This window comes from Polistes dominula, unplaced genomic scaffold (assembly GCF_049000335.1).
Source record: "Polistes dominula isolate Pdom_NZ unplaced genomic scaffold, Pdom_raw_medaka contig_24, whole genome shotgun sequence".
In the NCBI taxonomy this organism is placed as follows: domain Eukaryota; kingdom Metazoa; phylum Arthropoda; class Insecta; order Hymenoptera; family Vespidae; genus Polistes; species Polistes dominula.
The window spans coordinates 7,932,950-7,956,584 of record NW_028301150.1 but is presented as its reverse complement, the minus strand read 5'-3'; the positions used below and the strand labels follow the sequence as shown (position 1 = coordinate 7,956,584).

Sequence of the window (23,635 nt, the reverse complement as noted above, 5' to 3'; positions counted from 1 at the left end):
CCATTTTTATCGTAAGCGCACCACGCCCGTAGCCAGCCTCTCCCATCCTCTTTCACCCGTTCGCTCGCCCGTTTTCTCACTAGCTCGCTTGCTCGCACACATACATACACCCTCTCGTACGGTCCAACTTCCATCCGACAATTCGCTTGATCATTCGATTCGTACCGTTTAGTCTCGATGCGTGCAAACAAGCGACTCTTTTGAATTTTTTTTTCATTCCTCATTTTCTCTAACCAGATGGCTTAGAAAATTTTATTTTCAATAATTACTTTCCTATAAATTCTTACTCGTCAAACGATGCTTCTTACATTTCGTTAAATTATTACGTTTATCATCGTTATTTTCTAAATTTGCATTTTATTTTAATTACTATTTTACATATTCAAAGCTCAGCACAATAAATATTGTTTTAATTGTGTATGTGTTTATCTCTTCTTTAGCCGTAAGCACTATAGGCTATACCTAGCAAAGTGCTTGAATGAAAATGCTGTACAACGCGCGACAATCGTCAACACCATCTCCGCCAACATGTATCACTCGACTAGCTGTACCGGTGGAAAAAAAGTTGTCAATCGTCGCGATTCGATTTAATTACCGGCGTCCCGACGCTTTCCACACGAGTTTAGAGACACGCCTCAATGAAACGCGAAATCGTCCATTGTTTCATTCGCTCCCGATTCACTGTTTCAAAGTGATGGTTAATTACGAGGATGCAACGAGACACCATCACTCTCCTCTCTCTTTTTTTCTCTTTCTATCTCTATCTCTTTTAACACGCTCGTTCTCGCAAATGCCGAGGGTACGAAGGGGAACCCTGGGGTCGGCTCACCTCGTAAACACGATCCGACGATCCTTCGTTACACAGGGAAGTTAGCATTCCCCTATTAGCATATTATAGTAAGAGAGTATACGTGTAAAAGCGAGAGTGGAATAGAGAGAAAGAGAGAAAACTGACATAGTAGGCAGTAAACTAGACAAGTAACAGTCACCACGGGTAATCTTGCTCGCAGGATACGACACGGCGATAATCATAACTCCACTTGCGCGACATACAAATTGTTAATTTGTGCCGTGGACGTTACTCGGTAAGTTCGACCAAGGAAACTTCGTGTACCATCGCCACGTTTAAGATGTCGCTACGACCAACAAGTCTCATCCGATCGTATTTCTCAAACTCATTGAATTTTATATATCATTCACTATACTTTGATCAAATGTTTAATAAAAAGAGAAAAATCGTCAAGGGAGAAAAAGATACCGCTTGCGTCTTTACAAATAAACTTTCCGTCAAATTCTGATGGAAAGTATCGGAAAACGTTCGGCTTATCGACTTGAATGAGATCGAACGGCTATCGATCTCGTTTCAAGTGTTTCTTTTTATCAAACACGAACGACAGAGTCACAGTACTTCTCAAGTCAAGTTGAAGCCTATTGATGACTAGTCGCGGGCACAAGGCGCCAGAAGCTATAAAGTCTTTCGTTTTTGCGGAAAAACCGGTATTATAATGAGAGACGTTCTTCCAATAGTCCTCTTCGTTGGGTCGATCACTCGCTCTAAGGTGAACACTGGCCTTCTCTCATTTCTCAATATTCTCAAAGACGCCTCGAACTGGTTCCAAGTTGGAGGCGCAACGATATCAAGGCATCATCGAACTCCTTGCATTTTATTGGGACAGTAAACGAAGTCTGTTTTAATACTAGTCGTAAACATGTATCGCGAAAGCGCTTACCCGAGGCCACTCTCGTACACTTTGGTACCCCTTTACGTCTGTTGATAACGCAAAACGCAAAACGCACCGGTGATTACAGCCTTCCGCGAATTTAAATTGCCGACGACTCCGCTCGTATCGCGTGACACCGTCAACGACCGCAGTTAACCGCGAGTCTCTCTCTCTCTCAATGTTTTTTCGTCTCTCTTTTTCTCTTAATTTTCAAAGAAAATAAGAGAAAGAAGGCAGATGAGAAGAACCTCGAGCCAATGATCTAAACTATGAAGAAATTCCACTCTAAAAGGAAAAATTTCTAACGAGTTTCACTGATTTTTCTTAAATAAACCGACTTCTCGAAGTTTTTGATTCGTTGTCGCGTCGTTATCTCTTTTATCTCTTTACCGCCAAAAAAATGTTTAATCACTGGACGTTTCCTTTACGACAGACTCGTTGTTAGTCCTGCAGCACAGAGATACCAAATAAAAGAATTTCTTTTACGATTGTACTACGACGTTGTATCGATCGGTAAAGATAGTTCTGTATTTTCGTATCTCTTTTCTTCTATCTACTACTTTGTATTTTTATAGCTTGTATACGAGAGAAGAACGCCATAGGAGAAGGCATAAGAAATAGAAAGGAAGGGATAAAAAGAGATAAAGGGATAGTAAAATATTCGAAGGAAAGGAACTAAGTAGGTGGTGAAACGATGTCGATAAAATCGAATCACCGCCTACCTTAAATTTCATAGAGAGCAACGAATAGTGGTCGAGCGCTTGTCCATTAAATTCCGCCATTTTCTATACAGCGGGAGGGGTGTCTCGCTTCGTCGCAACCGAAACTGAAGGCGTACGTGCTCGTCTATACATGGCGTATGTGCGTATGTAAGTGTGTGTATATATGGAAGTGTGTAAGAGCGTAGCGTGGTAAGAAAAAAAAACGGGGGAGAAAGAAAAGAATCAGAAAAAAAAGAAAAAGAGAGATGTATGCGAAGATATGTGTATACAGTGTAAATTACTAACTCACGATGAGTACTTATACGTGAGAAAGAAAATGAGATAGAAAAAGAGGAAAGAAAAAAAAAAGAAAGAAAAATAGATGGATAAATAAATAGATAGATAGTTAGGCAGATAGAGAAGAAAAAGAAAAAGAAGGAGGGAGTGGGAGCGATAAAAAAATAAGGTGTTATCGCAACGAGGAAGTCGGCGTTTCGCGGTTGCGTGCTCGGCGTGAGATGACGTCAGACAAGATGGCCGCAGCCCTCCCTTTCATCACGCAAGGTGCGCCCGCGCGCGCAAACGCGTCAAGCGCAATGACATCGAAGAAGTTACAGGCCAGATTAAATAATTAGGTAGGGGAAGGAAGAGAGAAAGAAATAAAGAAAGAAAGGTTGATATGGTCAGGGGTGAACGAAGGCGGAAAAAGTGCCCAAGAGGATGAACGCTCGTTTAATAATAATCTATAAGCCAACGAACGATGCTTGTGTCGCTTCTTTCGTGCCAACCAAATAATATTTAAAATAAAAAAAAAGGAAAATAGTGCAAAACAAACGCGCGCGAATTTCAAGACGATAAAGCGTTCTCGATAAAAATAAGTTCCAAAAATAAACGACAGCCGTAGGCAGCTATCATTATCCTCTTTCGGTTTCTACACTTTGTTCTCTCCTACTCCGATCGCTCATTTTCACCTGTGCCCACAATCGATGGCTCGCGCGTGCGCTCGCAATCGCGCACGTTAACTGGAAATAACGTTGTTTGTTGTTTTAACGATGTTTGCGCAATCCGTAATAAGTATAGGTATATAGATACCCATATAGATAGGTCTATAGATAGGATTTATCTACTTGATATTAATGATTAGCGGCGGAGCGTTGTTGGATTTCGTATCGAACGATAGAAAAGATAATCTCGTTCACGCGCAATAAATACGTTTCTCTTTCTTTTTTACTTTTCACAAAGAATAAATCAAGGAGAAAATGGCATTTCGACATTTCAACGCTCGGAATAAAAGGCCGTATTGGTATTATTATTGCTTTTGCTACTACTGCTGCTGCTTCTAAGGCAGACCGATATGTCTTTTTTCTATGTATTTAATTTTTTCTCTTTTCTTTTTCTATATTTCTCTCTCTCATACTCTATCTGTATTCGACATTTCACAGCAAACAGTGTCGACGTTATCGATCATTGTGACTTTTTTCACTACATTATTGATAATCGTTCGCTTCGGTGTTATCGAGATTATCTCGTAGATTGCAAATTCGATCTGTAAAAGGCGAATCAGACGGGGAAAGGCGATTGTTAAAGACCAATGTTAACGAAAGTTTAACATCGAGTTAACGACGCGACACGCTGAGCTGGTAACCCATAAACGAGAATACACCGATGCGCGCGCACGCTAGGGTTGAAGAGAGGTAAATAGAAAGAAAGAAAGAAAGAGAAAGACTAAGAGTGAAAGAGTTACGAGAAAAAAGGGGAGGAATCCGCGAAAGCCACCCCTTTCGTATGCAAATTTCGGGACACCTGGAGCTAAAGGCCGCATGCAAATTCATCCGAGGGCCATCCATCCGATCAGGCCCGAATTTCCTTCCCCATGTTCCTGCAGTGCTTTTACAACTCTTACAATTTTACCTTTCTATCTTTTATCTTATGCTATGCAAAAATGAATAAACGATTCGTTAATTTTCAACAAATAACATTACGTATTCCAAAATCTCATTATCTAAGATATTCTATCTTTGAATTAACGATACACTTTCTTACTCTTTCTTACTCGTAAATCTCTTTTTTGTTCGTAAGATGCCGCATGCCTTTCGCGATGCATCGTTCCATTCAAGCGGATCGTTAACGATCGTGCATTTACCCATCGAAATTCAAAATATCTTCATAAATGTCTAACTGACAGAAACAAAAAGAGAGAGTAAGAGGGAGAGACATACTGATCAAGCCTAGGGATTAAAAAAGTTATAACACGTAGTAGAAAACTGGCGATATCTGCGATATCGATGATTTCTTGACACCATGATACACAAATAAATTAGTATTATAAGATAATGAGATAATTCTCTTGGAATAATCATCGTGATACGAACCATCGACGATAACGAACCATCTCGGACTTCCTCTCTCACCAGCCCTCTCCCTCTCCCTCCCTCCTCACCCTCACTCTTTCCCTCTTCCTCTTGCGTTAACCGCGCCACGTCGTTAAGGATAATTTATTGCCCGCTCTGTTGCCGCGCCATAACTCATTGCATTTTGCGTGCAACGTATCTCAAGTTATTTGTTCTATGGAAACGTATGCGTGCTGATATAATATAGCGTGCTTATAAGCGAGTCGTTCGAGCGCTCCAACAACTCCTACCGTTTTCCCTCTTTTCGCCGCGTTCGTTAACTCCTACTTCTCCTCTCCTTCTCCTCCCACTTCATAAGAGATGAAGAAGACGTAAACCATACCGTAGATATCATTCGTTTTATACGTTATCCGATATCAAACGCGGCCACTTTGTTTTCATTCGATTATTATACCTGCAAGTAATGGGACGATAATATTGTAAAATGGAAACTTCACACAAATAATTTCTTCTTCTACTCTTGTCTTACCTACTTTTAGCTTTTATATGCTCTTTATTGTGAAAAAAAATATCTTATTTGCTTTAACGATGTAAACAGTAAGAATACACGAACTGGAAAAAATAATCGGTAACACCTTGTTCTAAAAAAGATTAGCTTGATTACCTCGATTTTAATGACGGAATTCCCGTGCTTCTCTAGTTTGATACTTCCACGAGAAGCATCGCTCGCTTATATAGAGATATTCATCTAAGCGTATATATCTATCGTTGAGATGTCTTGTCGCTTATAAGCCTATCCTTCTCCCCCCCCCCCGAAACCCCCATCTTTCACGATTTTCACGTTCGTCGAGAGAGAGAGCTTATATATACTTGAAAGAAGACGAGCTAACGAACCGTTCTGTGGTACGTTCAACCTAATTATTTTCCACGATAACGAGCGAGACACGCTAATTGACGAACCACGAGTCACCGCCGTCTATTGCTATTCGTAACGCTGAGGCGATATCCCTGAGAACCACATTATTTTCTCTCTTTCTTTATTTCTTTATAAATTCCTACCACGATTTTGCTCGTTTCTCTTTGCTTGTTGATTTTTATTTTTATTTTTTATTTTTTGATTGAATTTTTTAATAGATATCCGCAAATATTTCTTCGTAAAGTAATAAACACTTTAACCAGGAATATATTTCATCAAAATATACAATTCTACGAATAATTATTTCAATTTCTACAAACTCAAAGTTAATAATTAATGAAGTTTAATAATCATTCGTAATATCAATTTCTATTCAAGACTATGAGATAATATAATATAATTTGAAAAAGTTTGTTTGAATTCATAATATGACGTTGTGAATTATTGTTTTCATCGAACATAACATTTTGAAAATTTATATTCTTCGTTGAAAAAGCCACAGAGATAAGTACAATTAAAATTTATTGTCATTTTTAATAAATATACTTGGGAGGAAAAGGAAAAAAAATTCGACTATTTTCTCGAAAAATATAATTTATAGTGTCGTAAAGTCTTCGATAATAATCACGCCATATAAGAAATTATCGAGAATCAAAATATTCCTTTGTTATAAGGTATTTCCATTGTACGGAAATAAGAAATAATTATATTTCGTGGCGTTCGATCTTTTACGATCGGCCATTTACGATACAAACTTTAACGCAGCGCGAGCGCATCACGTTTACCGATCGATAATGTTTTTACTAAAGTTCGCGTGATGTTAAACTTCTCGTCAGTCTCATCTCTGCCTTCCATAATCTGCTGTCTTCTCTCATCCAACTCCCTCTTATTTCCTCTTACTCCTTCTCTTTCTTCCTACCCTTCCTATCTCTTTCCCTCAGCTTTTATCGCCATTGCGTGCGCCGTGCTACATGACGCTCTGGAATTTTTTAATGGTGTCCCATTGCGCGAAGGTTCGTTAAATTTTGCGAAGAAATACGGCTCGTTCTACCGGTATTCGTAGTCGCAAACTCGTCCCGGTCTTAAATTTTTTTTTAATAAGAATGAGCCCCCTAAGAACTCTTAACAGGATCATTACCGTTATTAACGTCATTGTCTAGTTAGAAAAAAATGAAGGAAGAGAAAGAGAAGAAACAAGTCAAATGGAAGGAACCAAGAAAGATGCAAAAGATAGAACATAGCTTTTAGGATAGTTCGTGAAGTTACCATAAAGTTATTCCAACTTATGGGAATATATATGATTATCGGAAATTTCAAATAAAACGGACATTAGGAAAAAAAGAAAAAAATATTGTAATCCTTATGGTCTTTCCGTTGTTCGAAGAAAATAGAAACAACATATGATATAAAAACGTTATAATTTGAAAAAACAATGCAGTCAATGCTTCGAATTTATTAAAACTTTGTTATCGCTTCTTTGAAAACTCCTCTCGCACTTCCAACGACTTACTGCGTCCAAATCAGTAAAAACGAAGCAATTGACTCGAATCGGCGGCAACAACGGAACTTAAATCACGGAATCAAGACATGAGCTCTCCCCGCATTTGTCGAGTCATTGGCCCCAGCTACCCAGCGATAAAGTCGAACGTAAATCGTTATCTTTATTGTGCCACACGATCCTCTCTTTCTTTCTCTCTCTCTCTCTCTTATTCACTATGTCTGGATTTCAAAATCGACGTCATTCCGAAAGAAGCAACCCGTTTTTTTTCTTTTTTGCCGCTTGGTTTTTATCGCGGACCAAACTGAGCTAACTATCTTCTTCTTCTTCTTCTTCTTCTCCTCCTCCTCCCTCTTCTTCGATCTTCAGTAAAGAAGTAAAATAAGAGAAGAGAAAAAAAGTATGGGAACCATGGTACGTCGTTTAATTTTTAACGAATATCAAAGAGTTGACGGTCCTAACTATTTTTAAAGCTATTTCGAAAGGATTCTATACATATGGATGGGAGGGGTGAAACAGAGAAAAAAAGAAAATAATTTTTAAAATTTAATTTTAAATTGGAAGGAGAACGACAAGATTCGAGGAAACGAGTTATTTTCAAATCCGTCGAATTCTTGCATTTTACGACTTGCCATTGCGGTTCTTCTCCTTCTGTTTCAGTTTATCTTTCTCTTTTTCTGTCTTTCTCTCTCCATCTTTCTCCTCTCCTTACATTTTGTTCTTTCTTTAACATAAGAACGAAGCAAGCACGCAAGGAAAATCAAACATTTCCGACATACGTACGTATATAATACATGCAACTCTCGCGGCAGCGATGACTCGTGTGAGTGGCCAAACGACGTCCATAATTAATGATAATTGTTCAACTAGCTTGATGACTTTAATTAAAGGCAGTTCTGCAATTCCGCGCGTTCTGCGAGCGTATCTCTTTTCTCGGTCGAGCCCGTCCACCCCCTTAGCCTCCGCTGTCGTCCTCCCCCCCCCATCCGCTTCTCCACTTCGCCCTGAGCCTCATTTTTCAACGTCCCTGTGGCGTCATTAACATTTCAATGGCGAAATATCGTGCGTTGCTATCAAACTTGCTATTAGTTTTTATATCGAATATAAAAATTGATAGATACTTACAATGTTAAAAAAAAAAGAAAGAAAGAAAAGAAAATAGAGAGAAGTTAAAAATGAAAATTAAACTTTTTCTTTTTTATTTCATTGGACGATATTTTTCCATTTGATAAATTATTTAAATAATTTCAACCGGTCCACTAGAAAGACTCAAAACTGAAGCAAAGAAACGTACTAGAAAAAGGATTTATTTGATCCGTGACACGGCCTGAAATAGTCGGAGTACCAAAATCGAAGTCAAAGTTATGGTCTCTTTTTCTGCCGTCTTTGAGATTCCTTTTCTCGAAAGCCTTTTGCAGAGAAGAGAAACGCCGCGCGCTCTTGGATCCTGCCATGTGTTTCGAATGAATTTACATGACGTCCCACCGTATACCTACGTCACTTTTTGCGCTTGTACGCGAGCGCGTACGTGTGCGTCCGTATGCTGGCCAGCATGTGGGCAGAGATTCCCTGCAGCGGCAGATGTTGGACCATCTTCCCTTGGCCCCTTCATGATATGAGACTCGGCATGATTATACCCTATCAACCACCGAGAGACCAGGGCCGTATCGTTCGGCTTCTATACTCTATTTCTCTCTCATTTTCTATCTTTCTTATCCTCTTCTACGATTATTCGACTTTTGATGATTATTCGACCCTCATCCTACGATCAAACTCACATTGGGCCGTAGTTTTATTGTTATTATAAAAGCGATGAAAGCTATTCAACATCCCATGTTTGAAATTTAACGATCAAACTATTCTTACCGTCCGCACACGAAGAAACAAACATATTTCTTCCGCGAGTATAAAGCTGCATCTGAAACAAAAAAGAAAAATATACTTGTAGAAGAGGATCATCGATGATCCACTAAATATTTTCATAAACATATTATTTTCAAGAGCATTATTTTCAACATTGTATAAGAGTGTCGTATCTTAATGTAATATAAGGGGGGGGGGGATCATGTGAATTTTTTTATCTTTCCTTTTTTTTATGTTGTTTCATTTTCGTCAAAAATCGATTTCCGAGCGAAACTCAATTTCATGCTTCGTCCTCGTGCAAGCGCAGCATCTCGCGGTCCTTAACGCATTACGTATTCCACCTCCTGCTCCGCCTCCTCTTATTATTATTGCACCGAGCTTTTTATTTTTAATCCCCGGTCCACCGTCCTTAAGGTTAGGTTATCGAGCTCCGGCATAAGCCAAGCGTTCATTATAATCGCATCAAGAAGACGCAGAGAGGAAAACGAGAGGGAATAGGAGGAGCAAAGGAGAAAGGGCCACTGGCCACAAATTATTCCATGTAATTCCTCCCCGGGGTACGTCGACCCTGTCGAAAATTTTACTTCGCTGCATCCGATTTTTTTTCTTTTTCTTTTTCTTGTATCTTCGAATATACTTCGATCGGTCTTACGAAATTACCGACCGCATTTCCCAAGACCCAATATGACTAGAATCAAAGCTTTGAAGCTTTTGTTATTTTAAATAGTAATAAACCTTCTCTAAAAAACCGATACGAGGTGTATCGTATTATAATAACATCAAGGCACTTATTAATGAGTCTCGTCTTTGAAGGTACCCATACCGTAGTCAGAGAAGTTTTGCTTGTCGCGCAGATGGTTCGATGCGTTCTTTGGTCCAACCCTTTTACCACCGAAAATTCCTTCTGTTAGTGGCTCTCTACAAGCGAAGAAAAACGATGGGTCGGAAGCCTATTAATATTCCGTAGACCGCGGAACCCCGTGAGAAAGACCTTCCAAAGGGATTTTCTTTCGTTCATTAGCATAAGGTGACGATACTGCGAATTCTCACGAATCCTTTGGAGCCCTTTACCGTTATCTTCGAACTTTTACTTTTCAAAAGAAACCTTATCCGTACAAAAAAAAAAGAAACAACAAAATAAAGAAAACATGAAAATATAAGGTCGATTGCAATAAGAAAAGAATATTGTTACGAGAAAAAAAATTCTCTAATATACAAATAAAAAATGTTAGCACCTTTAAAAGATTATTTTAAGGAGATCGAGGTAGTAATGCTTTAGAAATTAAAATCGGTAGCTTTCAACGCTCGTATAATTACGACTCGAATGAAGAATTATAGACCTTACGGTTCGAAGATCGCTAGAGGTCGACATATCCCTCCCCTTTCCATGTATATTTCTTTTTTCTACCCTATGAGATTTTCATAAAATTCCCATAAATAAGAGCGTACGGGTCGTCCTTATTTATATACAATATTTATACGCTACGCATGACTTGAAGCCGAAACGGAATCGCGTTAAAATTTAACCTCGTGTATGTGAACGTGCCCATGGGTTATACGTATACTACGAACAGACCTCTAGATATGGCGTAGAAGGAATAAAAAAAAAGGAAATAGATAGGGGGGAAAGTGTGCGCTATGCGACACACCTGTGGATCATGCAATATCTTTTATGTTCCTACCTTTACTGTTTCGTTCGAACGTCGATCTGTCAATGCGATTACTTATGCATGTACTTATCTCTCTCTCCTTCTTTCTTTTTCTCTCTTTCTCTCTCTTTCTCTCTCTTTCTCTCTCTTTCTCTTTCTTTCTCTCTTTCTCTCTTTCTCTCTTTCTCTCTCTCTCTTTAAAGGTACAACGTTAAACATACAAAGTGAACGTCCATTGCATTGGAAGTCCGTTAGACATAACGGGGACGGAAAATGCTACCAACTACGAAAGTTCTTTTTACTTCTTTCACCAAGCACGAGCACGAGTTATCATGCACTTTGAGTTGTAACTGGTGAAAGGATGGAGGAGAAGATTTATTCGAAAGAAAAACAGTATCTTATCATTGTTTCGTTTTATGCGAAACTCGAATTTTCATAGAAAAGAAAAAAGAAAAAAAAATAAATTACAAATACAGTAGACGAATTGAAAAAATAGAGACAGAGATAAAATGGAGGATGACGAGAGAAAAAGTTGAGTCGATAAAAGACATAGCTCTTTCGTCGCGAAAAACGAAGAGCAAATATTCGAAGACCTAATTTCGTTACGGCAAGGACCGATGGAAAAAAGCAAGTAAAATTCAGTGGAAGAGCGCAGCGGCGACGCGGAAAACTCTCTTCCGGTCGCTGGAGTTTCACTTTAAGTCTCTTCGGTATCCGTTCGACTGTTTGAAATGCGATGGAAAAAGGGCTCGGCTGGTCTGCCGTTGAAATTTGTCAAGGCATGCCAATCTTGATGCTCTCGTGCACTCGAGAAAATATGCTATTTTCCTGTATATCGAAAGAGAAAAAAGAGGATGTGACTGAACAAATTTTGTTCGTAGAAAAAAAGCGAAACGAATCAACGAGAAGACTTGGCTTAGTTCGTCAACATTGACTAATCGAGTCTTTTTTTTCTTTGGTGAGATGCTCGAAAATTTGCAAAATTAACTATCGTTTTATCTGGACGAAGAGCCTTCCAAAATAAATAAAAGTAAATATCGAAGGCAAACAAAAGAAAAAGAAAGAGAGAGAGAAAGAACAAGTTCCTACACCATATCACCATACCACGACGACTATCACCACCACTTACGATCAGACAAACTTCCTGTCTCGTGCAAATTATGCTAACTCGTGCCAAAGCGAGCTAATGAGTAACAGTGTAAACGGACTCAGTTAAGTTACTAACTGTCCCTTCTCTCCTTTGCTTCTTCTCCTTCTTCTTAGTTCGTGTAGGGTAATTACCTAATTCTGGCATGCGCAATTACCGACGATTAAAGTGTCGCTTTCGACGCAGCCACGACACGTTTTACCAACAGCTGCGAGTGATACGTAAGTACTTATGTATTACGCAGATATTTTTCCTCCTTCTCTCTTCTTCCCTCGGTGATGGTTAAATAGAGTATTTTAGTAAATTGGTGGAGAAAAAGTATATGCTCAAAGAGAAAGTGTGTTATTGCAAGTAATACGCTAAAAAATTTTTAAAGTCCGACGCTCATGGTCGAAAATTCTGCAAAGTGATCCACGACTCGATGGAATCATTTTTTTCCTCCAAAGGTAGAAACGAGTTTCGAAGGTACTAAGTGGAAACGAAAGATAAAGAAAGAGAGAGAAAGAGAGAGAAAGAGAGAGAGAGAGAGAGAGAGAGATAGAAGGAGAGCGGTGCTTTGGGATAAATCAAGCGGAAGGCCTGTGTGGGCCAGCGAGTGAAAATATTCGGTCCTCGGCTTTGTACGAGACCGCTGAGCACGGTGATGCTCTACGAAGAGGAAAAAAGGCAAGTAGCCTGGTCGAACAGAGAAGAGAATAAAAGAGAGAAAGAGAGAGAAAATGGGAGGACGGGAGAGACGAAAGGGGTCGAAAGAAAAAGGATAAGGAAGAAGAAGGCGCAGGCAAGGCACGTTGCAGCAGCAACGACTGAAGATATCAATCAACGGGCGCATTGTGCTCGAGGATAATTTGACGCGCGGCTGAAAAGGCCAGAGCTCAAATTCCACGATCGGATAATGGCCCCTATATGGCCCCGAGGAAGTAGAACCTCGGGGATATATACTACGGTGCAACTTCCACGGGAACCTTCCGGCAGAGCGATCCTCTTCGACGATACCTTTCAGCCCTTTACTATTTTCGAGCTGCGAAAGACGAATAAAAAATTCTTCGAACGCGAGATCTTTCGGGATCCACTTACTCTTTGCTCGCGATTAAATCAAAGATCTTTGATTCAATTCGATTTATTAGTAGTAAATTATTTGATTATCTTACTTAAAAAACTTTACTCGAAGGCATAATCATTTTTTGTTATAAAAAAAAGAAAAGAAATATTTATATATATCCAGCGACATATGCGTCAGTAAATCGTTTCTCGACGATCGATCGATGACGTGGCACGATTTACGAGAGTGCTGAGCGACGGACTCGATCATCAAACGCTCCGCGACGTATATTTGACTTGCACGAACGAATCACATTTCGTTCTTTTTAAACGAGAAATCTATCTGTTCCTTTCTTTTTTTTTCATTTCTTTCTTTTATCAACGAAGCAGAAAAAGGGATCGCGTATTTATGACTCGGCAAAGGCACTTTAATGTCCACGTTTAACGAAAGAACGACTTCGTGATCGTTTCGTGGGATTTTGAAGCGAATTACGAGGAGCGCACGATATTCCTTGAAAGACTCGAATATAAAATATTATCGCGATATCCGTCTCTAACGACTCGATCGCGTGTGATTAACATTCTCCTCGATAGCTCGTTAGATACGAGCTCTTTTTTTTCCTTTCTTCGATCTTTTAACGTTCTTATGTTTCTTTATTTATTTGCTTCCTCTACGAGAAGATCGATTTGATAGATCAATCGTTAGCTAATGAACCGAAACAACTATTTCAACTCGTTCTATTTCACTGCTGATAATGTCTCTTGAGACTACAAAAAAAATGTAAGCACCTGTAAGGACTCGTGCCCTTTTTCAAAATAACTCCGACTAATATCACCTTACTATGTCAAAAATGTCCAATGCACCATTTAACTCCACACGTCAACAAAATACAGGATTAGGTACAGCAGACTATACGTTTGTTAGATGATTCAGGAAGCCAACGGTGCTTTTCCCTTTCAACACAATACCTTTTCTCCAAGGGTGAAACTCTCTACCTGAACAATCGAACATACAAACGAACGAACGAACGAAAGAACGAGCGATGCGGTGTACAAGAGAAGATTCGAATAAGAAGGCACGTGCCTTTTGATCTTTTCGAAAAAGTTGAACGATTTTACGCTTGGTAGAAAAAAAGCTCGAAATTCGGATATTCTACAGGTGGAAACATGCTCGTCCATTGGCGCCACTATGTTCTGACACAACTATTTCTTTTAAATCAATACACTTTCTTCGGATTTAAAAAAATAAAATCTTAAGTTGATCCTCGGAAACAGAATCGATTACAATTCGAGGATCGTAAAATCGGAATGGGGAAAATGATCACAATTATATTTAGAAGAAATCTTCGCACAATTCTTTTTTGTTTATTTATTCATTTTAATCAAAAAAATATTTTCCTTACCTCGCAAGTCGCATTCTCGTTCGTCGAAGCGGTCGTCCGTCGGCAGATACCCGTCCAGATAATTTCCATTTCCTGGATCAAGAAGAAAAAATAATACGCGCGGTCGTGAATACTTTTTTCTTCGAAAAAATATAGATGTGCAGCTTCCTCCCACACATTTACATTACGATATTACTACCGCACATTATATATATTGTTTTACTTCTTCCTTAGCACACTGGTTTTTCATCATTCCCACACGAAAACAAGTTGTGCAAACTAACTCGGATTCAACACCCTTTTCTCATCTCTCATGAAATTGTTCTCTTTTCTTTTTTTATTCTTAATCTTTTCCTTTTTTTCAATTTACATTTGATTTCCTTACGATCAAAAAACTCATCGTTCTTTTATCGAAGAGAAAGCAGTCTCCGTTAAATTCGAATACCACGTGCTCCGACTCGTAAAATCGCACAAACTTCTTTCGGAATCGTTACAATCCCACTTGAATCTGTGTAACACCCGTGGTTTTCCGTAATCCGCGATTTTGTATCTTCCTCAACTCTTCGTTACAACAGAATCAAGAGAATCAAGTAAAAGATGAATAAATGTAATTGAATGAAAAATTAAACCAGAAGATAAAAAAATGAATTGAATAACTTTCGTTGCATAGAATTTTCATACACTCTATTTTCCTTTGTCGTTTGCAGATCTTCTGAGGTTGTACGATGATTCCAAAGTTTTTGACTCGATGATATTTTTCCGTTTCTTCGTTCGAAGACGAGTTCACTTTCTCTTTTCCCAAATAAATCGGCCAAAAGGGAAACTCTGTCCATCCTTCATTCGAATTCGTCTGTTGTCCACGATCTTACAAAGACGTGTTCAATTTTCAACTTCTCTCTCCCTTTCTTTTTCTCTTTTTCTCGTTCTCTCTCTTTCTCTCTCTCTCTCTCTTTATATATATATATATTTATTTTTCTCTTGCTAAGACCGAAGCACGTATTTTAAATAAATTCTCTTCGGGGACCGAGTATATCGCGGACAGCAATTTTTAAATTAAAGGAATTCGAAAAAATGAATTAAAGGGAAAGAAGGATTGAAGAAATAGTAAGCGTTTGATGATACTTCGAAAATCATTCGAAGATCGTAGAAATAAATATTCCAGTATAGTTGAGAAATCCTTTCGATGGATGTACAGTATGAATTGGGAATATGAGTTAGACAGTTATGTAGGAGTCGCAGGGTATAATGTACATGGAGATAAAGAGAGGAGAGTAGTGAGTGACTATTCGGAAGAGTGGGTCCGCACTGCCCGGCAGTCTGATCGCTGACGACTGAACGCCGTCCAGGCGTTTCGCCGCGTAGTAAGCCGACTCTTGCCCCGCCATCCTGTGCGCCTCTCTTCCTCTAACTCGCGTTCCGTTCGAGGAGTAAAAAAGTGCGCGAGAATGAGAGAGATAGACGGTACGAGAAAACGACTAAGAACGCGCGCGAGAGAGACAAAAAGAGAGAGAAACAGAAAGAAATACGATTCGAAAGAAAGGGAGTAAGAGAAGGATAGTAAAAAAAAGAGTGTGTTAGTGAGTGAAAAGAAAAGAAAGAGTGAGAGAGAAAGGTGAGGGCAGAAGGGTAGGGAAGGAGAGATACAGCGTGCGAGAAAAAGAAAGAAGAGAGAGAGAGAGAAGGAGAAAAATTGAGAGGGGTAAAGAGGCAGCCGTCCTTCGCGAGCAACTCCGATGTTCTGCACGTCCCAAGAGCAGAGTGCCTCGTTCTCGTACACTACTCGCTCTTCGCTTATCCCCACTATTCAACCATATCCCCACTACATTTTTTTACGAATAGTACGCACACTCGCCACTTGGCGGCGTTGAAAACGGAGTCTCTCGAGCCCGACGCCAACAAAGATCTCGTCGGTTGGCGCCGCTACGTGGGAGACGAGTGCGCTCCACTGGTTGGTAAAAGGGGAGTGGTAAACGAGAGGGTGAGTCGATCTTTCCCCTCTTTTGCTCGCACCCTCCCTTTATTCCTTTTCTCTCTCAGTCTTTCTATTCCTCTTTCTCGTTTCGTCCTTTTCGTTCTTTTTATCTGTTTCTCGCTTTCTCTCTCTTGTCCCTTCCCCTCACTCACCCCTCCATCGACCACCAAAAACAAAGTAGGGGTTTCTCGTTTTACTCGATCTTGCGTATACTCGTCGATCGTTCTATCCTCGTTTTTTCTCCTCCGGCACAAACTGGCGGGGAGTAGAAAGCTTTTCTGGTGGGGAGTATTCAGCAGCTTCCCACCAAAAGTCCTGGTGGGGAATGGTTAAGGCTCGATATGCGTTTCTCAGCACGCGTCGCGCGATCTCGGTGTCGCGTGCGCTGCACTTTCCGCGTAACAAATTCGCAATTTTGTTTAAAAAGATAGAATAAGAAAAGGATTTTTCTTAAAACTCATTTAATAACTTTTCACGAGCTAGTTCTTATAAAAGAAAACAGAAAAAGCGAGAGAGAGAGAGAGTAAGAGATAAAGTAAGTTAGTTATAGTACATTGACGAAATCTCATTAAAAGCAATAAATAAAATACATTAAGTGATGTAGATGATCGATTTGATCTTATACTTTTTTTCGAAAGTTTTATCATTGAGTAACATAAAACATGTTTGTTGGAAAGAGGATCGAGAGAACCTCTCGCGGTTACTTGACGCGCTTCGAAACTGTTTCATCTTATCGTTCGCGCCAAATGTTTGCCATGCGCCGTACTTGTAAATGATAACGTTGCTATCGTCTCGAAAGGTGCCAAGCTGAAAGGCGCGACGAGATAGCGTCCTACGACCGGCACAGAATATCGTTCCTACCTTGTGAAATCGATCGGTTTCGTGGTAGGTTAGGGAGAAACAAAAAGACAAATAGAAAAAGAGAGAGAGAAAAAGATTAAGAGAGTGCAACATACAGAAAGAGAGAGCGAGAAGGAGAAAAAGAAAGAGAGGGAGAAGAGAGAGAGAGAGTAAGTAAAGGAAAAAGAAAGAAAAAGAAAAATATTGACAGACTCCGAACAGTCACTCGACGATGAGCACGAGACTGTTCGTTTAAAGGTATCCCTTATCGTTTCATTCCCTTTAAAAGGAACGAGAGTTCCTTTTGCGAAAATAAGAACTCTTCGATATCGTAAACACACGATTTGTCTTCGAACTCTGACTTTCTTTCTTTCGTTTTCCTTCTCTTCTCGATTGATCGCTCTTGTGGAGGATTTGTTTTTCAAGCCAAACACTGAACAATTCATCGAATGAACAAATGTGCGGCAAACGTGGAAGAAGAATGACCAATAAACGACAACGACGACTATACATCGTGCAAAAGCATGGAAACGAACGATACTCGGACACGAAATTAATCTCGTACTCCCACGCAGAATTATAAGAACTTCGATGTGTGTATACGAGCCGTAAAGGAAATACACGTATATCGAACACTCGTTACGATACGCTTCCGATAAAATTTCCTCTAAGAACACTGCACATTATTCAAATTGAAGAAAGAATGTTTGTATAAGAAAATAAGATAAGAAAAAAGAAATAAATCAAAGATACTAGCAATTTGTACAAAATGAGGAGGAGCGTATCTCGAGAGAGGGTTGACACGCGTTGAACTGGCGAAGTTGCGATCGGTCTCTCCGAACCGCTCGCCGTTCTCCCCTTCGACACTTTGTACGGGAGCATTCTCATCTTCCTTCCTACCACCATCGATGCGATACACTCACCCTACCCTCCCGCCATTTCTCGCCTTCCGCGGAATTCCGGAATTCCGCGCGTCACTAGCTCCACCTTGTATTACCCCTCTGCGAGAGGCGCGAAACCGTTTTTCGAACCCCGCCTAGTAGTTCGACAGAACTCTATAAGAGAGAAAGAGAAAGAGAGAGAGAGAGACAGAGAATGATATAGAGAGGGGGTGGTAAAAGGAGACTTACGAATAGTGTAGGGGATAGATGAGGGGTAATTGGCGGAAGGGAAGAAAGATCACGCGGAAAAAGCCGAGCAGGCGCGAGCCACTCGCTCTTTTTCCCACTTCTTTCGCGATGCAAACACGCCGCGCGCCGTAACTCCGCCCCCATTCGATGAATCTCCCCCACTTTTCTATCTTACTCAGTAGACTACTATTTTTTTTCATAGATTTTCTGTCGAGCGTTGTCGTTAACACGAAAGAAAGATAGACGAGTGTCGCACCAGCTGGCGCCACCGGCTATATTAATCGCCATCTGTCGGTAGTTGCTAACCCAATACACACTATTTCGTTGAATCCAACATTATATTTCTTCTTGAATATATAATTGAATTTTTATCTCTGTAATTAATAATTAATTTGCATTTATTACTTTATTCTTTTATTTAAAAATTATAAACGCTTTACTTATATTTTTGCACTTCTTAAAAAATTATTTCATGATTATAAATTCTAAAAATTATAGGAGTGTTTGGAAAACTGATTTATTTTATATAAAAAGTACGTTAATGTACGTTAGTAATAATTGAGGATTAGTATGCAGGAATGATATGCATTATCCTTTAATAAATTGCATTTTCGTAAGAAGTTCCCGTACCGATATCTGATACGCGACAGAATTGGGGATGAAACTCGTTGATAAGAGCGTTACCTGCAATTTTATGCTTACCGACAAAGCATTTAAAGTCTGAGAAGGACCGCGTGCTAGTGACATCTATCGGTAGGTAGTTTTCTCGAAAAATTGCAGTGTCCTAAAAATAGAATAGTACAGTGACAATTAAGTGATTCTTTTTGTAATCCAATTTAAGTAGTTTTCGTTTTCGGTTAAATGCGAATAAAAATTATTTCTTCGACATAACAAGAAAAATATTATAAATATAGTTGCTTTTTTAAGTATGTCGATAAGAAAGATATCTGTTAGGGGTGAGTTCCAATAAAATCCTTTGTATGGCGGTAGATTTCCAAAACTTCACAATATCTGAATTATTTCTAATTTTTCTAGTATTTAAAAAAGAAAAAGTTTTAATTAAACCAAACATTATGTGAAATAAGGAATATATTTTTCTTTCTGAAGTCTGTAAACTCATTAATGTTAATTCTCATCACTTTCTAAAAAATAGTAAAGTACTTCGTGGTTTTAATTATGCTTCGCGTAACTTTAACAAGCGAGTCTTTAAAACATCAAGTTGGTTATTCGTGCAGATAGGCAAGACGATGCCGCTTACGATCATCCCTCCGATATTTCTGCTTCCGTAAACTTATTCGCAAATAAGAAATATAATTCCAGCCGCGCGAGTTCGAGTTCATTAAAGACACGCCTTGTTTGCGTGCTGCCAGAAGATCGCTTAGCATTCCGCAAGAGAGATAGAGAAACATAGAGAGACATAGACAGGGAGAAAGACAGATTGAGAGAGAGATAGAGATACAGACAGAAGGAAAGAGAAGGAAAAATACAACGAGCATCGAGGCTGCGGTGTAAAGCGGCATAACGCACAAGTGACCACCGGCACGATGATAATTATGACGCCGCAGCCGATAGAGATCTTTTCCTTCGTTGCTAACAATTACGCGTGTGGGATTGCTGCGGTCATTACCGTTGAGAGAAAACAGGGCACGTTTACGCTTCCGGCAATGGAAAAGAACGGGACAAGACAAGAGGGAACGTCACACTGTCATAGATCTCCTTGGCCGTTAAAAATAAACAAGAGAAAAATAGAAGAAGAAGAAACAACCGAGCGAAAAGGCGAGTTTCTAAGAATTGCCATTTTACGAGAATGCACAGCGATCGGAAAGATAAGAAGTCATCTTCTTTTCCCTTAAATACGTCTTTCTAATATATACGATAATATTTATATTAATCGCTAAGATTAATGATGAATGATTAAGTAGAAAAATCATTAGATGGATCATACACAGATATGTAAATATAATGGACAACGATAGAAGATCGTTTATCGGAGCTTGAATTACGAAAGGGAGAGACGATGCTGAGGACCGTTAGCGTATATATATATATATTCCAGGAACGACTAATTCAATCTAATGACACAGGCTTACAAGTCCGATCCGTCGTCCCGATTGGATGCCAACGGCGTTTCGCAATATCTGTAAGGGCATTGGACGAGAGCCACGCGGTACCCCGTTGAAGCGTTCTCGCATAGTCAAGCGTAAGAGCCGTTGGATTACGCGCCGGTAGTCCTGTCGGTAGCCGTAATTGATTTCGTTTAAATAGCTAAACGCATCGATTTTCACCGGCGCCTCGTCTACGCCGAAGATGTTGTGAATATACGATAATAGCCTGAGTGAAATCCGAAATAGATAACCGATAACTTTGATACACTTGTCTACTCGATTCACCACTTTTAGAAAAGTTCAAGATTTTTATTTTTTTCTCTTCAAATGTATAAAAACAAATAGTCCGGGAGCTAGCAACGTTTTCGAGAGGAAATTGGGGATAAGCTAATTTTTTGATATGTCGTTCTTCTTGATCTTTCGGTTAAAACCTGCACTTCTTGGCTGGCCAAAGGTCTTGAGTTTACTAGTGCGCATCCTACCTGTACAGGTAATAATCCTAGATTTTAAAAGAATGTTGAGAAGCCTAATTTTGTATTTATTGATTTTAGATAGATTTATCAAGCATAAATTTTTTATTGCCATGCACTTTTCTCATTGCTAAATATCTGCCATATGCGATTTTTTTTTATAAAAAATTAAAAGTATCTTGATATTCATGTAATTTTAATATTATGTTATATAAGTATACAGAAATCTAAAATTAATTTGCCAAGTGTTTATTCGCTTGTTAAACCTAGAATAAGAATGACAAACTTATGAAAAGTATTGCAGTATGATGCTGTAGTTGTTATGTTCCTTTGATCATTGAGGTTGTTTGGGAATTTATGGCTCTTTGGAATTTCCTAATATTTAGGTAAACAATACCTTATATTTGCTGCCTTTCGTATTTTATGATATTTTATTTTATAGGCTTATCGCAGGATCTGTTTCACAAAAATTGAATATTATGAAAACTAACAAATATAAGTTTATCGTCTACAAAGGATTTGGTACTGGACATCAGTTATCGATCACCAAGGGTTGAAAATTATTAAAGTACTAATATCATTATTAAAAAATGGGGGTTAGTTTTAGAAAGGTAAAAATTTACGGTTGTATGTATTTTTTAATGCTTAATCATAAAAAAAATAAAAATAAAAAATTTTGTCTAAAAAATAAAAAAATTAAATTTCTGGGGTGGACCATCCTTATCACTTAGAGGTATGAAAAGCAGTTTACGTCCTATTCTCAGACCTACAGAATATACACACAAAATTTCATAAAAATCGGTCAACTCGCTTCAGAGAAGTTTGGCTACCTACACTGTGAAGCGAGAAATTTATATATTAGATAGCTGACCCGAAATCTCTCGAATGTTCTCGAACCGGAAATCGGGAAGAAGTCTTTTGTTTGATCGATTGGGAATAGTCTGGAGATTTCTAGAATGATTAACGGAAGTGATCGAGACCATTGGTGGGATGAATGCATATATAAGCGCGGTAAAGAAGGCGGTCCTCGGCCCTTTTTGATTCGGTGTGACGAGTGAGTGTTATACGAGTGTGGTTACTGTTTCTAACTCTGGTTACTTACTTTTTTTCTTTTCGTTCTTTATCTTAAACCTTAATACTTAAGTCTTTGTTATATTATAATAAACATTTCTTTTATTTCGATTCAATAAAATCTTACATATATATATTTCTCTGTCTGTCTGAAACCACGCCAACCACCACCACACCACAACCCCACAATAAAAAATAACAAATATAAAGTTTATCGTCTACAAAAGATTTGGGGACTGAACATCATCTTGTAAACTTGCCAGTTGCGCCACCGTGGCTGTCTATCTCTCTTGCACTCTGAACTACAGCATCATACTGCAATAATTTTCATAAGTTTGTCGTTCTTATTCTAGGTTTAACAAGCGAATAAACACTTGGCAAATTAATTTTAGATTTCTGTATACTTATATAACATAATATTAAAATTACATGAATATCAAGATACTTTTAATTTTTTATTAAAAAAAAAAAAAAATCGCATATGGCAGATATTTAGCAATGAGAAAAGTACATGGCAATAAAAAATTTATGTTTGATAAATCTATCTAAAGTCAATAAATAGAAAATTAGGCTTTTCAACATTCTTTTAAAATTTAGGATTATTACCTGTACAGATAGGATGCGTACTAGTAAACTCAAGACCTTTGGTCAGCCAAGAAGTGCAGGTTTTAACCGAAAGATCAAGAAGAACGACATATCAAAAAATTAGCTTATCCCCAATTATTATTTTCCCGGCGTTGCTAGCTCCCGGACTGAAACGAATAATTCCTCTCAAGAAAATCAGTGAATTTTTTTAGTGTAGTCTAGTCGAGCCAACGCCTTCAGAAAGCGAATTTTAGGAGGGTTTCAAATCGTCGAGTCAACCGACTGAAATGGGATGATTACGCCACAAAGTTTCTTTTTTGAAATGACCGATCTTTCCCGCGTTATTATAGGATTATCAGCATTTTTTCTCTTCCCTACCTGCTGCTGCAGTCTCCACCCTCTTTTCTATCCCTCATCAAACACAAACTTTTCATGGTCTTGATTACATAGCTTTACTTAGGGTTCCCACACTTTTCAGATTTACGTATACCTGGGTTTACTTTCTACTACCTGAGAATATTGGGTCTAGAGATTTTGGGCTTTTCTCGGCATCAAGAAGTCGATTTATACCACTCGATTGGAAAAATTTTTCTCAAACTTACGTAGGTACTCTTAAAAGACGATGATCTCACTCCATCGCCTAAAGAAAAGTTACTCGTAACATTAGCAAATGTCAAAAGTATGGAAAACATGTGTATATATACCTGGCACAATTTTCTACCGTAAATGATCCGTTTGTATTCTATCAAGTTGCAGCCTCTCTAATTACATGCTTTATCGTTCAATAATAGCGATGATTACCTCGATGAGGGCATTACATCGTTCAAGAAGAAGCGAGTTACGCTCTGGCAGAGAATTTAATTGTACTCGCGCTTTGTATTAAAGAGTCATCAATGTACATCTACGAAAAAATAAAAGAACAGAAAGGCTAAAAGAGAGATAAAGAGGGAAGGAGGGAGACAAAGAAAATAATTTTTTAGCACGTTGCAAAAAAGAGTTTCTTATTAAGAAAGTCCATAGTCCGTTGTGCGCGTTAAATGAAGCAATCAATTTTATCGCGACATCGTCATTTATGTATCGACGAGGATGACGTAGACGAGTACGACAACGAGTTTTTAATACAACGGCCACTAAATCCACCGAACATTCTCAGGCGTCTTTTGCTTTATCTATGATATTTACGATCGTTCGCT

The 23,635-nt window shown here is 38.7% G+C and overlaps 2 protein-coding genes across 22 annotated transcripts in view; one reads left to right on the top strand and one right to left on the bottom strand.

Annotated features, from left to right (window-relative positions):
• Positions 1-23,635, top strand: part of MESR6 (misexpression suppressor of ras 6) — a 436,905-nt gene that overhangs the window by 312,617 nt on the left and 100,653 nt on the right. The window lies entirely within an intron of this gene.
• The window catches only part of LOC149030857 (uncharacterized), a 124,068-nt gene that overhangs the window by 20,573 nt on the left and 79,860 nt on the right, over positions 1-23,635 (bottom strand). For 5 of the 10 annotated variants that reach the window (XR_016178275.1, XR_016178274.1, XR_016178278.1 and 2 more), the window contains one exon: positions 310-9,105. Coding sequence is in view for 2 of the 10 variants with exons in the window: in XM_089177505.1 (XP_089033631.1) it covers positions 9,054-9,105; positions 14,291-14,359 (121 nt within the window). In the remaining 8 variants the exon portion in view is untranslated. Of the gene's footprint in view, positions 1-309; positions 9,106-14,290; positions 16,049-23,635 lie in introns of those variants that run through there. The other 5 variants (XM_089177506.1, XM_089177505.1, XR_016178281.1 and 2 more) reach the window with 4 other exon arrangements.